Source organism: Apus apus, chromosome 6, assembly GCF_020740795.1.
Source record: "Apus apus isolate bApuApu2 chromosome 6, bApuApu2.pri.cur, whole genome shotgun sequence".
Classification (NCBI taxonomy): domain Eukaryota; kingdom Metazoa; phylum Chordata; class Aves; order Apodiformes; family Apodidae; genus Apus; species Apus apus.
Window position 1 is genome coordinate 34,035,929 of NC_067287.1, and position 17,474 is coordinate 34,053,402.

The following is a 17,474-nucleotide window of genomic DNA, read 5'->3' on the forward strand; positions in this document are numbered from 1 at the left end:
ATAAATCTAGTTTTGCCCTACTTGTATCCTTTCTTTCTGGACCAGTCAGGAGGACCTCATGCTACCTCAGAATGAGTGCTCAGAAGCTCAAGATATCAAAACACAACCAACTTCTGACAGCACAGGGGCCCCCATCTGGTGAAGGAAAACCCCATAATAATTTAACCTTCTGCTTTAATTCCTGTAAATTGTCTGTGCTAGCAGCCTTTGAATTGACTGAAAGAAGAAGAGAAGCTTCTCCAATAAAACTGAGGTTACGAGCTGTTGCCAACATTTTCTCTGATAAGGCATCCCCTGGCTTAGATGATGTGATAAGACTGACATGGCTTTTCAGCACAGCTGGGATGAGCTCAGGTTGTGGCAGAGCTTTCATCCATTTGATCACACAGAAACCACTGGCAGGTGCTGGGATCACTGAAACTGAACTGGCTGCATCTGCTTGCAACTATTCATGGATCATAGGAAACTTAGTCTAGTAACTGCTTCCCCTTACCTATCAGTATTCACAGAAAGCTGTGATGCAAGGGAGAAGAAGAAAAATAGGAAGCAAAATTCAAAGACAGATGATCTGTTCCTCTAACCTCTGCTGAACTGCTGGAAAATTTCTGCCATTGAGGTGGGAAGTTTCGAGACAAAATCAGAGCATTCAACAACAGCACCTGCAAATGGCTCCACCACACTTAACAAAACCAGGTTGCTTAAAAAAGGCACATGGTATGAAGTTCCTTGAAAACTGAGCTAATCTGAGTGAGCCTACACTGCAGCATATGCTGCCTGCCTCCTTCTTCACCAGAAAGATGTGAAGATAAAGGGGTTTTCTTTGTAATACCAGCAGAAACCACCACAAAAAACACTCCAGCAGAGTTAAACTTGACTTAACATTTAGTCTTATTTGCCAGTAATATTACAGAAAATTATTACTTTGCCCAAGCAAACATCTATACAATTGTTTCTACTGGAAAACTAGAAACTTTTGCCTCAGTCCCTGCCAGGGACGTCAGAGTTCTGGACTCCTTACAGAGGAAGAGGATGGCTTCCTGTTCTTCACCAAACACATCCACAAAGCCACTTGCAAACACAGGCCGCCTACACAGAAGATAAGAGAGGTAGGACTTGCTGTGCTCCATCACATGCTGCTGGAGTGCCCACCACCTCCTCTCTAAAGTCATCAAGAGACAAGAATAACTATGTGCACAACAATTCTCACACCTGACCTCAGTTTCAAAATCAATTTTCCATCAATACTGACTAGTGGAACAAACACTGCAGCCTTCAGGCTCTTGCTATTGACAAGTGCTTCAGAGCACTTAGAAGTTAATAAATAAAAATCCCAAGAGAGTTCAAGTGGGGAAGACTCTGCCCATCACTTCTTTTTTCCTGCCTTCTATCAATGAGGTGCTGCTGTGTGAACCTAACACCTAAAGAATCTGCTCAGCTCTGTTATAACTAAAAATACTTGCAACTCTTAAGTATCTATAGGGTGCAATGATGTTACCTGCCAATTTCTTTTCTAATGTATCTTTCCCTTCAGGTTCTCATGGATTGCTATTGCTGCCGAGGTCCACATTGCTGTACTTATCAAAACTACATCTAACACTCACAATGGCAGTGTAAATTATGGGATATATAAAAATACCAGAGAGAGAGAGAGAGGGAAGTACTTCAGGGAGAAGCACTGAAGGAAAGAAAAGTGAACTGCTGGCTGACATAACACAGAAATAAAACACGGGTAGCAGCTCACCCTGAGCAGAATAACAGGTTAAGATGAGATTCAGTTACAATGAAAAGCAATTAATCCAGATGCACAACCATATGATTTCACCAGATTAAAAACAAAACAAAAAACAAACAAAACAAACAAACAAACCAACAAAACAAACAAACAAAACCAAAAACCGAAAAACCACAGAGTAATTACCAGCTAAGTGGACTAAGTAGAAATTTCCTGTACCATTATTACATGTCTTTATATTATCATTACCTATCTCTTTGGTGGAGTCAAGATGCATTGTATTATCCTCTGAATTACATAGTCCTGACCCTTCTGAAGACCAGGACACTGCACTGGGGTGCATTGCCTCTCTTGTTGTGTGGAAGCACTGCTTTTCTGCTATCAAAGTAGGGGACACAGCTTGGAGGTGTGGCAAAATACAAACATCAATGTTTTAAAGCTAACACACATCTTACTGTGAGCTGAGCCAAAAACTTTTCATTACCACAGGTTTGTTTTTCTATATCCAATGCATTTGAGTAAAATCACAGCCCATTTCAGAACTGTATCTGCAGTAAAAGGAAGTTTACTGAGGAGAATGTCAAGTTTCCTAGTCACATCCATTGCAGCAAATGCTTCCCAATAAGTCATCTCTTAGGTATACCGCAGTATTTATTTATGTACAAAACTGAATTGATTACAAGCAATTTGTACATTTACAATTTTATTTACAATCATATTTTTCATCATTCCCTGTTTCTCTTCACATTTTAACTGTCCACATGCCCCTTTCTGCAAAATCTTCACATTACAATTCATTTCCAAGAAAACAGTGCATTTTGCTTCCCAGAACATGAAATCTGGGCCCAACTCAACTGTGATTTCCAAGCCTTATTGCATTATTCTACCTGAAACTAGGTTGAAATAGTGAGCAGATTCCTCTTACCTGTTTGTGAGCATGATCATAAGAGTTAATGTGATTGTCAAACTCCTGGTGTTTATAGTACTGCTTGTCACAGAGTTCACAGTAGAAGTTGGCTTTAAGATCTTCCAGAGCTTTTGCTATCGTGTTTTTCTTTTCAGCATAATCCTGGAGGGGGGCGGGAAAAAGCAATTTTAGTTTTGCCTCTGATGCTGCAAATGGGTTTTGTGCTCTGCAGTTAATCATATTTGTAAACATTTACACACCTCCGTTAACTAAAAGCCTTCACATATTTGCTGTGTTACACTGCCCATATTTACTTTCTCTGCTGCGAGGCTGAAGATTTGCAAACTGCAATTTGCCATCGAGTTGCCAGCTCCCCTTAGGGGACCTGTCAGAGGCTGGAAGGATTTCCCCAGGTCCTGCCTAAATGCAAATATTTATCATGCTGAAGGCTATTTTTGAGGGAATTTCGATCCAAGGCTCGCTGCCATGTAGCATACCCAAGCAGATGGGGGTGTATGTGAAGATACAAACTGCAATCATTTAGTTATCAGGCTTTTACAAGAAAGCATGCTTGCTAAAAAGACTACAAAATCCAAGAAACTCTTCTGAGCCCTTCCTGAACATGTGCACACATGAAAACACGAGGAACACTTCCATAGCCGAGATGTAATGAGTATCTCCCACAGCTTTGTTTTTTTTAATCTAATCCGAGCAGGGCAGACACATATCCCTGTTTACCATACATTAGCAAAAGCATTACAAACAACCTTGCTTATCAATTAGGAGCAAATTATGCATTAGTAATATTTATTAATTTCCGAAATACACCGATGATAACGTGGCCTGTTCTGAAGGAGCATGGAAATGGTCTGTCACCTCTAATTAGTTTAATACCAGCTAAACATTGAACACACAACTTCAGTGCAATGACTCCTGCTTTTGACAACATTGACAGGTTTCACAGTTTAGGACTCATATACCACCAATATAACTTTTGGAGTTCAAAATGGAAAATTTAGGTTTATCAGATTGGAATATTTTTATAACAATGAAGTTTATGAAAAAATTAAGTAATCCAACTAGAACTCTATCCACAAAGTACTTAATTAAAATAGCACTTTAAATATAATTCAGCATGATTGGGCAAGCTGTTGATTCATACCCAAACAAAGGTCCTCTCTCATCTAATCTTTGCCCAAGAACTGCAAAAGTCACTTAATAAGAAACTACAGGCTTTGAACCACTTCAATTACTAAGAAGATGCCTAAATTTAGGAAAGCCTTGGTGACAGCACGTGGAGACCCTAAGGAGATACACTCCCTGGAAACGCTTCAGAAGCAATAGACTACAAGGAGATGCCACCTAATTCTGCTTATTTAAAACACAAAAGAGATAATTCTGGATTTGGGGGAATTATCAGAAATTTGAAAGATTCTATATGACATCTGTGAAAGAAGAGAAGAAATGGGATGGATTCTAAGACAAAAACAGTGAATTGAATAATTTTTTTTCTTTCTAGGAAGATCTCACACTATGTTGCTGATGACGCCTCAAGCAAAATTTGGCAAGACTTACTAATGCAGCATAAGACCTTCAAGAAAATGACATCACTTCAGTGGCATTCCTCTTGACATAAAGCCCCATTTTTAAATGACATGCTTATTATATAGCAGAATCTAACCCCAGTGAATTTTATGTGACATGCCAATGGATCCTAATGGAGCAGAGACACTGGAACCCCATAAACAACTTGACTGTAAAGTAATAAAACCTCACCACGATCTTGGGGCTTCTACTACTAAATCCCTTCCATGAGGGTTGTTTTTTGGAGTGGGTTAATTTTACATTACAATATTACATCGCAGCTTCAGAGGCAAGAAAATGTCAGCATGTCATCTAAATCACACACAAATAAGTAGATGGAATATAACAATGGAGTTCAATCATGCAGGGGTGAAACAGAACTTTTAAATGATGACAACCAGAAGTGTTTGACCTTCGGAGCACATTAATGGCTGCACTGGATCAGGTTAACCTTTTAAACCTGTAGAACACTTTGTCCTGTACAACCAGGAAAAGGAACTAAATAAAGGACTGTTCCTTTTGCTTTGCAGCTCCGTTCTGCTAGTTGCATTTGTTGTTGCATATGAGAAGAGGTCATAAACACCTATTTTCATGGTTTCATGATGACATACACGCCTACCCCACTGCCTCTCAGGTAACACTCAGTGATACAGTTGTAGTTTATCCAGGCCTTCTTTATATCAAGACCACTCATCACCTCCACTTGCTCTTTTCACAGCCTCCAAGAGAAGACATGGAACACAACATACCTTGGTGCCACACAGAGCTACATTAAAACTCTCTATTTTCTACCCTACTCCTTTTTGTATTAAGTCTTAACATACGAATTTTTAAAAATCACAACAGAGCACTAAGCTGACATTTTTCTGAAACTCCTTTATCACCTACATCCTTCACTCATGTACAATATCTTGCTGGCAGGAGATGTTTTTATCCAACTACTGAACTTCACCTCACTTCAGAAATGGCACATGTCTTCAGTGGCCATTAACAAAGCCCATGGCTGAGGTACTGAGGATCTAAGGGTGGGCAATAGCATGCACTGTGGGCAGTGAAGCACCTACCTCCAACAGGAATATATCTGCAGAAAAAAATACCTAAAGAGATAGTAGCAGAAGTGTTTTACAAAGTTTCACATTGTATTACATTTAAACAATCATGAAACACACAAAAGAAAGGTGTTTCTTTGTGTTAGCCCCTAAGACTACCTGGTGAGACTTATTTTAATCTAGTGGGAAAAGATCCTGAATCACCTCCCCAAACATCTTTGTTAATCCTGTGCAAGACTTCAGCTTTATTACCTGTGTACAGAAAAAACCCTCTTCATAAAAGCCTTAATGGAGGGTGTTAAGGAGATTCCCTGTGGCAGTGGGATCCCCCAGGCTGTGTCAGGATTGAACGTAAGTTCCTGTTGCTGGTTGGCATTGGGAGCAGAGATAGTCTGACTTCAGGGATGAACAGGGAATGGCAGGAGGAGAACAGAGGCTGCTGGTTCTCTGCCTGCTGGGCTATTTCTATTGATTTTTGCAAAGAGCATTACCTTGGAAGAGGAGACTTTCACTAGATCTATCAATTTTGATGAGGGAAAACTGCCAAAAAACTGACAGCAAAAAATTACAGTCCCTGGACCTTGATAGTGCTGAGCAACAGACTGCAGACAGGAACTACCTGGCAACTTAGCAGGGAGGAATATTCCTGGAGTAAAGTAGCAGCCAAAAAACTCAAAACAGGTTAAATACGAACAAGCTTAGTCTCAATTTCATTAAGATTGGCAAACCATTCTGGAACTTTTAAATGAACTCTGAGTTATGATTCAGCTTGCTAACGACAATCAGAACTGGGTGTCACTTAGTCTCATTACTTTTTTCCTGGAAGGCTTATTATCTGAAAGCCCTTCAGCTATAACTCACTGTAGCTATTTTTCATAATTTATATGAAAGATCTCTAAGAAGTGATCACATCTATCAGCTGGCTTTATTTCTCTAAATCTTCTCCATCCTCCAAAGCCTTAAGTCTGGGCAACTGTTACTGCAAATGTCTGATAAATTGGATCAAGAGCAGGCTTCCTCCACAGAGGGGCTACCTGTCAACACCTGGACTGGACTTCCTGCTCCCGTGATAAGAGAGAAAAAGAAGTAAAGCTTCAGAAGCACTAACCACTTGATGTAGATAACTTGGAAGAGTTAACTAGATGCTTCAAGCTAGTGGATATTTTTATGGAGCGCACTTCAGGCTCATAATTCTACTGTCTGAGGAAAGGCTAGCTACAAAAAAAACCCAACTAAGAATATGAAATTATAATACATCATCTACTCCATGGTGACCGCCAGCGTGAATATTCTTATTTTACAATATATGTGAGCTCCTTTTATTGCAGTAAGCTATTCTGCATTTACTTAAAAGGGTCAGGCTGGCAATCACTGTAAAGCAAAAGGTATTAGAGAAATAAACCCCTTCTTCAGGATAATTTACTGGTATAGTCATTCCAGAGAGGATTTGACTGCTCTGGTCTGATCCTTGGGACTAGACTACATTAGACCTCACAGATGTTCCAGTGTAACCTTATTTCACAAAAATTATTTAATTTTTATTTTTTTTTAAATTGCATTTTCAACATTGTCAAAAAACTCCACCAAATTATCTTGATTTGCTAAAAATACTCCATACAGTAGCTGTATTTATATGAAAGAATCTGCCTAAAAATACACTGTGGCCAAAAAAAAAAAAAAAAAAGAGAAGAAAAAAAATCAAGGGAAAAAAGAGCCATAGCTAAGGAGCACACTTCTCTATAAAGAATTAACTGTGATACCCATGGGGACAATTAACAATGGATTCCTTCATTTCTGGAATACTTCCTAGGTATCATAAAACAGTTATGAAGAAGCAGATTTCACTGAATAAAATGTACAATTTACCAATATCTCCTTTGCTATTAATCTTGGTATTACTTTGTACACATCAATTTTTAAATATCTTCCCATATCACTTTTTTTCTCATGGAAGCAGTCTATAGATCAACCACTGATGCACTTGAAGGAATAAATAAAAAATAGAGAACATTAATAATATACATGTGGTCTAGTGCCAAATCTAATTATTTATAAGGTTCTTGTCCTAATCAAGGTGGTGAGATGAAAGCAAAAGGCCATTAGATGCACTGATCAAATTAGTCATTGATCTTAACAAATTCATTTCCAAGCAGTGCGTAGTGAGTTTCAGTTTCATACCAAGTTTACAAAGTGACTGGCTGGGAAAATAAATACCCAGAATCTTGTGTGATGCTTTTTGATTACATTACCAGAAACTTGCCCAATAGCCACGAGAAGATGTGATATCAGCCTCCAACTCCCAAAGCCATAAACATCCAATGCCATTTCCTTTCTGACCTTCTCCTTTCATGCCAGGCAGTTTCCCCAGCAATGACCCCTCCTGCTTCACTGCACTGTGTGAGGATGGGCCCCAGGAAGGAACGGTACCCTGAAGACTCCTACAGTCATTGAACATCAGAGGCTGGAAAAAACCCACCCAAGATTCTCTTCAAGATCACCTGCAGACAACTGGTTCCAACCAAAACACTTAAAACATACAAGAGAGCTAATCAGCATTCTCCTGTGAGCATACCTGAAAATGCTCCCAAAGAGATGCTAATAGTTATAAAAGTGGCTTCTCAGCTTCCTAATAAACACACAGACAGAATTTCATGTTAGATGAACACCCTGGCATTAAGACAAATAACACAGTGAAGTCAGAAGGAAATAGCAAAATTTATTCCAATTAGTGCTGTTTGCTTCCTAATGCCATCCTCACCTTTGGAAATACCAGGTTTGTTAACCCTGTACCTGCTCATGCAAACAGCTGCATCCTGCAACCTCTGAGTGAGACAGACACGAGCAGGGACTCAGCAAAGCAATGCAGAACATGGGCCTGCAATGTTCAGATTGAATTCACTTGAAAGGGAGCTTATGATGAGGCAGCAATTTGTTATCAGATTTCTCTGTCTCATTAACTTACTTAAAGCACTTATGCTGTATAATTACTTTTAACTGGGACTCATAAAATCAGTTTTAATGGCAAAAAAACCCAATCAAGTCACTGTTGTGCATAGATCTGTAGGATTACTTATTTATTCTAGTGCTTTAAAACCTACTTCCAGGCGAAGCATGCAAGTGCAAGGTGAGAGTACTGGCCACAGATTTTTGCCTGGATGCTAGTATTAAGGAGGAGCTCAGTGCTTTTGAGAAAGCACAGGCCTAGTTATAATGGAAAAGATTTATCTAAGTCATCTCTACCACTAATCTTTTGAAGTCCATCCAAGGCAGAACTGAAAAAGGCTTTTCTATAGAAAAGAAAGAATGTCTAACTCCAGATAATATCTTCTTCACTGAATGTTCATCACTGCTTAATGATAAGCAAGGGATGAAGGAGCCCAGAATAATCTCCTTTACTATTAATCTCCTTTACTCCTCTACATTAAGTAGTCCAGTCACATGCTTTGATTAAAGCAGAATTTTGATTTAAAAACATCCTGGGGTTGACTTTTGGCGTTTAATTTCCTTATAGCAGGTATGTAGACATCTAAAGATTTTCATAGTTCCTTAATGTAATCTCATTGACAGTTAAGTGTCTAATGTAATTAGACTCTTCAGGAAAATCAAGCTTTTCTATTTGATCCTTCCAGTGACACAGTAAACTAAATGAAGTGCCTTTTAACCCTGCAGAGCTTGCAGCCCCGGAGGTGGACTGAAAAGACTCTCCTGAGCACAAAGACAGAGCCCTGCTACAAAAGTCAGTGTCTAAGCTCAGCAGCCCTCAGACCAAGGGGTATGACCACACCATGCAGAAGGCATTACAGGACACAAGGAAGGGGAAAGGACAGGGTGGGGGTGAGTGGTTTATTTCACCTCAGGTTAACTGATTGCCAACTGACTGGCAATCCACATTAAAAGGTTGCTCTAGAGCTCTTCAAGCTTTCATTTTTGGGGCCAGTTAGTTTTGGGCCTAGTAAAAACTGCAAGTAAAGTTGGCCAAGGCATCAGGGAAACTGAAAATTGGACTCCATCTTATTAAATATTATTACTTTTGAGGATGTGACTGAGCTATGGAATAACTTACACATGAAAACCTGCATATCTAGGTTTTCCAGATGAGAGCTCTTGGTGACTATCAAGTTTTTCCAGGTTCAGCTGCTGTGCTTGACTTGAAAAAATGTTTTCCTGCAACCCTTAACCCTCTCTAGTGATTTTTTTATTTGCTAAGTTTTCAAAACACTATTTTTTTTTTTTAAATTATCTTTTCTGCTTCTATTTTTAAAGGATTTTTTTAAGTAGGGAAAAGGGAACAGAATAATCTTTGAATTGAAATAAAGATGTTTCTGTCTCCTTTTACTCCTCTCAAGAACACAGTTTCTCCACAACTGGTTAAAATTTCAACCTGTTGTATTTCCAAACAAATCTGAAACTCCGTTATTTAAATACAAAGTGACATTTCAAAAATGTGAGCTTTAAATTTGTGCTACCGAGGAAGTTTCAAATCGCATTTTAAATTCCACAGGTCCACTGGGTTTTCGCCTCCACTGAGTCTAGCAGAAGTAGAGCACTTCTGCCCTGCCCACACTGAACTGTGTACTCCTAGAAATCCCCCCAGCAGGCTCAGTGATTTTTCTTTACAGAACCTTCTACTGATTCCATTTCCCTGTGGCTTTCCAGACCATTAAGCCTTTTCATGCAAATTTCCTATCTTTTCATAGCTTCAGGGATCCACCACAACCAGCCTTACGTTATCTGCTTTGAAGTTACATGCCACAAGCACTTAAAATACCTAGACACTGAAAAAGATATCTTAAAACTGGGCCAGGTCTGGAAGGCTCCTGGGCAGGTTTGGGTGCATGCCCAAGTCCTGGATGCAGAGAAGAAACAGTTTACAGCTGTAAACCACGACGATAGGCTATTCCGAGATAGAGCTGATTGTCTCAGTTAATCATGGAATCATAGTGTGGTTTGTGTTGGAAGGGACCTTAAAGATCATCTAGTTTCAACCCCCTGCATGGGCAGGGACACCTCCCACCAGACCAGGATGCCTCAAGCCCCATCCAACCTGCCCTTGAACACTTTCAGGGATGGAGCAGCCACAGCTTCTCTGGGCAACCTGTGCCAGTGTCTCACCACCCTCATAGTGAAGAATTTCTTCCTAATGTCTAACCTAAATCTACCCTCTTCCACTTGGAAACCACTACCCCTCATGCTATTGCTAAATGCCCTTTTAAAAAGTTCCTCCCCAGCTTTCCTGTAGCCCCTTCAGGTACTGGAAGGGGCCTAGAGGTACTTACACTATTAGAAATAATCATCTCCTGTGCAGACATTTGATTATCAAATGGAACACATCCTGTACAACTGGACCAATGTACTTTTCATTTGAATTAATAAAAACACCACCAACACCACAACAAACACCTAAACACACTTGGAATTACTCTCTTGAGCTTCTTCACTTGTCTAATTTTGAATATGTACGAGCTTAAGATTCGCATTAGGATTAGTATGATGCACTAAATATTTGTTTTCCTAAAATTAATTCTCAGAGTTGCCATACTCATAAAAGAACTTCATTGAATGCAAAATTTGGAAAAAAAAGAGCTTAATTTCTTTTGGCGTCTTTAAGTACTGCAAATAAATCTTCCTACTCACAAGCCCACAGGAAAAAACTCTACTAATGGGAAACAGAATTAAGCTTTAATTTGTCATAGAGAAAACTCCTTTAAAAAAAAAAAAAATTCTTCTAAAAATTCATTCTGAGTTTGGGTTGACTCAAGCAGCAATAGAGCACAATGAAGATGCTCAGTCTAAATGCAAAGCCTACCTAGCCAAAGAGGAATGGGGCTGTAAGGACACTGCTTTGCAAAGGGACAAACTAGTGTTGAAGATTTTATTCTTTCATTTCTGAGATTTCTTTTGCAAGCTGCCAAAGTATGAGCAAGGCCCTGCAGGAGCCCTGGCTGACCTTGGTGGATCTACACTAGCTAAATGATGAGTGACTTTCCTGCAGTCTTAAAGCCAGATCTAGAGAAACCTGATCTTTGCTCTTACTGGAAAGATAATCAAGAATGTTGCCAACTTCTGAAGGACTCTGGGTTTAAACTAAAAATAATAATAAAAAAAAGAAAGCAAGTTGAGGAGACTGGAGTAAGTGTAGCTGCTGCTGAAGCTGCGGCCTATAAACTAAATACAGTAACCAATGACACATGGAAAATCTCTTTTTTCCAATGTCTTTTCATGAGTTTTTCTTCCTCTTCCATTTGCATGAGAAAAAAATGGCAGATGGAGCATTTATAATGCTATGACCCTGATGTACACAAAAAGTTATTGTAATAGGTGCAACTCATAAGAATCGCTACTTTATGTGGATGATAATACTTAAGTTTTGACTACTTTAGGCCATAAAGTGGGATATTTTATCCTCAGTCGTTTAAATAAAAGGGAAAAACAGCAGAAGCTTAATAAAAACACCACTTAAGGCTCATATATGCATAAAATCCTGATTTTAACTCTACCTCCTGGCCAAAGAGGAGAAGAAAGGATTTAGGCTGATGCGATACTTTTCACCCTTGCGTTTAAAAATGGGGTGAAAAAAAGAGGCCTGTGGCACAGCTGTGTGCCAAGATGTACTGCTGAGCCAACACTTCGGAAGTTGAGAGCATCAGCTACAGAAAAAGCACAACAAAGCAGTTTGGATCTCTTTGCTGTCCACCTAGCCCCTCATAGCCAAGTTCAAAGGTTTTATGTCCCTTGTCTGTATGGGAAACATCTAAACGTGACTGGCCATCACCACCACTGCCATCTCCAAGGAGACTCTCAGAAGGGCAGCAGGACCACAGCCCTGCCCTGGGCTGCTCTGCTGCCGGCACTACAGTGTGACAGACAACCCAGCATTGCTGGATCCACCCACAAAGATGAAGCATTTACCCAGCATTGCCCATCATCCTTAATTGTGTTTAAAGAGATGCAGAGAAAATGAGCCGTGTCCTCAGAAGAGTCAGAGCTTCCTCAGAAATATCATACTTAAACCCACACGTTAGCAGAAATGATAGATGTAGACTGATCCTTAGCCACGCTTTTCCATTTTTCTCCATTTGCTGTCCTGCTTTCTTGCATAGCAAACTGCCAAAAAAATCCCTAAAGCTGAGCCAAAAGGCAGAGAATGACATGTTGTCATGCTGTCAGGTAAAGAAAAAGGCTTTTAAATGCACTTTCAATATACACTCACAAAAGCTCAGGACCAGAGTGGAGCCCAAGATGTGTCTGAAGTTCAAGGGACTATTTCTGCGAATCTGTCACACGCTGCAGTGCTCAGAGACACTGTCAGGGAGGGAGATGCCACAGCACCACCAGCCCCTCTGTGAGCACTACTAGCAGCACAACCCCCTGTGAGCAGTGCTGAAACACTTGTCTCAGCTTTGCTAATAACAGGACCGGTTTGGGTTTTTTTTGCTAAAACCATCAGGCCCAGTTTGAAGATCTGTCACGAGAAGTATCCCGTGGGTCTTACTGACCACTTCTATCTGAGCAGTGCCTAGAGGTTGGTTCCCACTGCTTTAGGGACTCTGAACAGAATACAAAAGTTTGAGAGTCCACAGAAGTTAAGCTGAACTTACAGGTACCTGCTCCTCAATAGCAAGGCTTCTTCTCTATGCCTAGTTACCCCTCCTTGGAGCCAGCACACTTGTTTGCAGGAACACACATTTGCTTAGACCAGTGAGCTGATCCAGGTTAAAAATACATTTTCAGGGGGAAAAAAAGCAACAACAAACAACAAAAGCTTAATTAAAACTTGAATTATTTAAGATATCCACTTAAGCAGTGTTCAGCTCCATCGCTACCATGCCAGAGCAAAAACCAGAATAGTCACATGAGATGTGGAACAAGTAAGAGCTGGCTGAGCCCAACCAACTCTGTTGCAGGGGCATCAAAGCCAACGGCAACAGCAAAAGGTCCAAGAGAAATGAGTGCAACAACCAAAACGAAAAACAAAGCCTCCTAATGTTGCTCTGTCTGATAAATGTGCACTTTCAGGTTTCCACAAAAGTATTGATCCAAAGATCTTTATTTAGTCTTTATGAAGAAGTTGCTATAAGGTCCTGAATTTTTCACCAGTTAGAGGAGCAGCCTGACCTGAGGCTCAAGGATCATTCAATACAAATAGGAAAAAAAGCCTGGAAGGGAGAAATAATGCCACAGCACACTAGAAAGAAATGTGTCTTGGGGAGATGTCAGCAATAGTGGTGACCTTGAAGCATTCAGTAAAAGAAACAGATTCTTGCATGCAAGTGCTGATTTTTTTTCAAAGGTTTCATATTCTTGATTATTCAATTCTTTTCTCTTCCTAAGCCTTCCCTACCCAGCCAAAAGTTCTCCCTTTTCAGCTGAAAGGAATTCCAGCTGCCTTGAAGAAACAAACAGCAGACAAATGCCCCATGCCATGGGAACTGCTGGATGCACAACAGGCTTGTCCAGCAGGAATCAGTGGGGAAACATAGGTAGGCACAATTAGCATTTCTGAGCCTCCTCATCATTTTTAGGATTCCAGTTTATCTGCAATTCATAGTAAACCAATAAAATTTAATATTGCATTAAAATGGCTACTTCTCATAACCCCTAAAACCAATACTCTGGATACAGAGCTTAGCAAGGCCCACTTAAAAAGATGAACTCCATTCCAGACTGAATTCCATCGTAAGGTAAAATACTTCAGGATGATTAAGCTAAATTAAACTCCTTTAACCACTCCAGACAAGCAATTTATTTCTTCCAAAGAGTGTGGAAGGGTACTCAGCAGAGGATGCTCGTGCTGAAGCTTTGTGTCAAGATGCTGCCAGGAGGTGCTCAATGAAGAAAAAGCACTTTGGGTTTTTCTTCCAATTTCATCCACAGCAATGCAAAAGAAGCTTTTATGTAATAATGTTTTAATGGCTTGCTTAAATTTGAGCATTTTGATCAAAGTTTTGGTGTATTTTCAAGCCAAAGTTTGAAAATTTATGTTAAAGTATCTGTATACACATATCTGTGTATAAAAACCAAATAGGTGGCAACTGCATTTATCATCATTAACCTTGCTTTGATAAAAAGCTTAAAAATCAGTTTTACCTGCAGGAGCACATTAAATGAAGCAATGGCAATGTCCCTGTGTACAATAAGACTGCCCTGATAGCAAAGGATTTTGGTCAGGTCTCATAATACGAGTCAGCAATTGTTCTGTGATATCTTTAATTTGTTACAAGCTCAATCCTCTTAAGAGCACTCGCAGGAATCCAAAAGGTCAGGCTGGGAAGTGGCAGAAAATCAATACTGACAGCTTCTGTCACCCCCTTACAATCTATAGAGCTCTTTCTAAGCTAAATTGCTTCTTTCTAATCTTTCTAATATTTGGCTGCTTGTCTTGCTTATGTAACATAACTTTTCTGTACAGAAAGTTGTTACTTCTCGCACCAAAACTCAGAATAAAGCTGGTTCTTGGTTGAGGTTTTGCACGTACTGTTGAGATTCAAGTTGCATTTTCATTCAGAGACTGTCCAAAGCCATGACAAAACAAACAACTGCACACCTGTAGCAGCCAGAACACTTTTGAGGTGGGTTGGCCCAAAATTTGAAAGACAGATTAATACCAGTTTGGCCCATTTGAATTTTTTATTGCTCTTTAAAAAATAAGGTTCCTCTACTTAAATGCATACAAGGGTTAACATCAAAATGCAGTGAAATAAAAATGCCCAGAAGGCTTTCGATTCAGCTTTAAAAATGGTTTTCTTGTCTACTGTAGTTTTAATCATGAATAAATATCAGCACTAATAATCAATACATGCAACAATGAGAAAAACATTAATTTTTAAAGAATGGGATTTTAATATGAAGCACAGAAAAGGTCATTCTCATCTAAACAAGATTAAAAGTAAAAGAAATTAGACATGTCCTTAACTTTGAGATGAAAATGTAACAGGTGCTGCAGCTGTTGGCAATCTTCTTATCAAATAAAACCACAAAAAACCCAACCTTAGCAGGAACAGGGGGAGAAAAATATAGATTTTAGCAGACAAGGAATGACAGTTTGTGCCCCTTAAAAGAAAGCTGAAAATGCATAGAAAGGAGTCAGTGCTTAGCAGTACACTGATTTTATTTGGAATCTTTCCCTGAGAATGAGAGACAAGTCTGTTGATTGTATTTTTTTTTTTCCTGCATTTGTGAGGGTTTTTAAACATTATTTTCAGGATTGTACTCCTGTCACATTAAAATCGGGTTCCACAGGTCAGTAAGCCAAAGCAAGGAAGTGATGAAAGCAGAAAAGCTGCCATGGTGACCATTGCTTTGGATTTTTAAAATAATCCTGTTAGATTATTCCAAACAAGCTACTGAAATATTGGGTTTTGTCTTTATTAAAAGAAAACCTTTCTTTGGCCAACTCAGTTCATACAGGACCTATCTGCATGGAAATGTGGCCTTCAGGCAATTACAGTGAGCAGAAATCAAGACCAAACCGACAGTACCAACATCTCAGCACGTACAAAAGTCCTTCATATCCAGGACCAATGATGCTCCTCAGTAGTAGCTCCAGCCAACCAACCAATCACCTGTGGTTCCTGGCCTCCAGGTCACCCCCAAACCGCCTGTTGACCAAATGCCTTTCCAACAGGAATGGAAGGTGAGATTCCTAACTGAAACAAAGCACAGGAATCCCTGTAGCACAGCATGTCAGGGACAGGTGACACACTGTCCCTGGCTGGCTTCCTTTAGGTGTTATCAAAGAGACAGAGCTGCCCCAACACTCATCAGGAGTATAACCCACGTGAGACTGACCAAAACTGAGACTCAAAAAAGTTAGTGTTGATGGCACAGATACACTTACATTCTCTACATATAGACCATTTCTGTTTTTGAAATACAAAGGAGGTGGATTGAAAATTATTGCTGTTAATAACAGCTCCTGGAAAAGCTTTTGGAAGAAGTAGATGTAGATCCACTCACTTTCTTGAGCCCAAGTGTTTGACTTCTGCTTGAAATGGCAATTGAGCTGCTGAGCACAAGGCTTTTAATGCTGACCTTGGAACAGTTAATTATAAAGGCAATGAGAAGAGGACAATTTAATACAAACGCATTGACCTTTTGAAAAGCTTTCCTGCACCACTTTCTCTCAAAAATTGGGAAAATATTTACTAGCAAGAAGCTTTTGCTTTTTCTGTTAACTAATACTTTCCCCTGCCTGCTTGATTCCAGTCATAATATTCTTCTCTATGATGTCACTCTCTGCTACACAAATAATTACAAAATAAAGGTTTTTCCAACTTGCATTTAGAAGTAATAAAGTCACAAAGAGAAGTAGTAGGAAAAATAGTTCAACAGTAAGTGAAAAATGCAGATTCTTCTAATGTATATTTAAATGGCCATTTTCTTGGTCTCAGAGAGCCCTGGCTCTAGCAGTGCTTGCTTTGGTCTTTGTTCCAGACAGCCAAGCACTTCAGAGAAGGATGAGCAGAGAAGAGGGCAGAAAAGAGCTGACTCCCAACAGATGCCACTCAACACCCTAGTAAACAACCCCAAAGCACCCATCCATGATCAAGGAGGACCTAGTCAGTAAGCAAAGAGCTGTGGGAGAGGGTCCAGAGAAGGGCCACCAAGATGATCAAGGGGCTGGAGCAGCTCTGCTATGAAGACAGGCTGAGGGAGTTGGGGCTGTCCAGCCTAGAGAAGAGAAGGCTCTGGGGAGACCTTAGAGCACCTCCCAGTACTTGAAAGAGGCTAAAGGAAAGCTGGGGAGGGACTTCTCTTCAGAGACAATAGTGGTAGGACAAGGGGTAATGGTATTAAATTGAAAGAGGGGAGATTTAGGTCAAGACATAAGGAAAAAATTCTTCACCGTGAGGGTAGTAAGGTGCTGGAATAGGTTGACTAGGCAGGCTGTGGCTGCTCCCTCCCTGGAGGTGTTCAAGACCCGGCTGGATGAGGTTTTTGCAGCCTCATCTGGTGGGAGGTGTCCCTGCTCATAGCAGAGAGGTTGGAACCTGATGATCTTTAAGGTCCCTTCCAACTGTAACCATTCTACGATTCTGTGATTCGATCTAATCCCTTGCAAACAATTAGGTCCACTGTCACCACCTATAAGGACACATTGTAAGTAGTCACAGGATTAACAGAAGTTTCTACCAGTGGCAGGGAGCCAAATGAGCCATCCTGAGAGAAGCTCCCTGCAGAAAGACAGGACCTGGCTGATTCC

General features: G+C 40.1%; 1 protein-coding gene across 3 annotated transcripts in view; it reads right to left on the reverse strand.

Moving 5' to 3' along the window:
• The window catches only part of ZNF804A (zinc finger protein 804A), a 145,792-nt gene that overhangs the window by 34,209 nt on the left and 94,109 nt on the right, over positions 1-17,474 (reverse strand). Inside the window, exon 2 of one of the 3 annotated variants that reach the window (XM_051624186.1) lies at positions 2,658-2,801. In XM_051624186.1, coding sequence (XP_051480146.1) covers positions 2,658-2,801 — 144 coding nt within the window. Of the gene's footprint in view, positions 1-2,657; positions 2,802-17,474 lie in introns of those variants that run through there. The other 2 variants (XM_051624187.1, XM_051624188.1) reach the window with 2 other exon arrangements.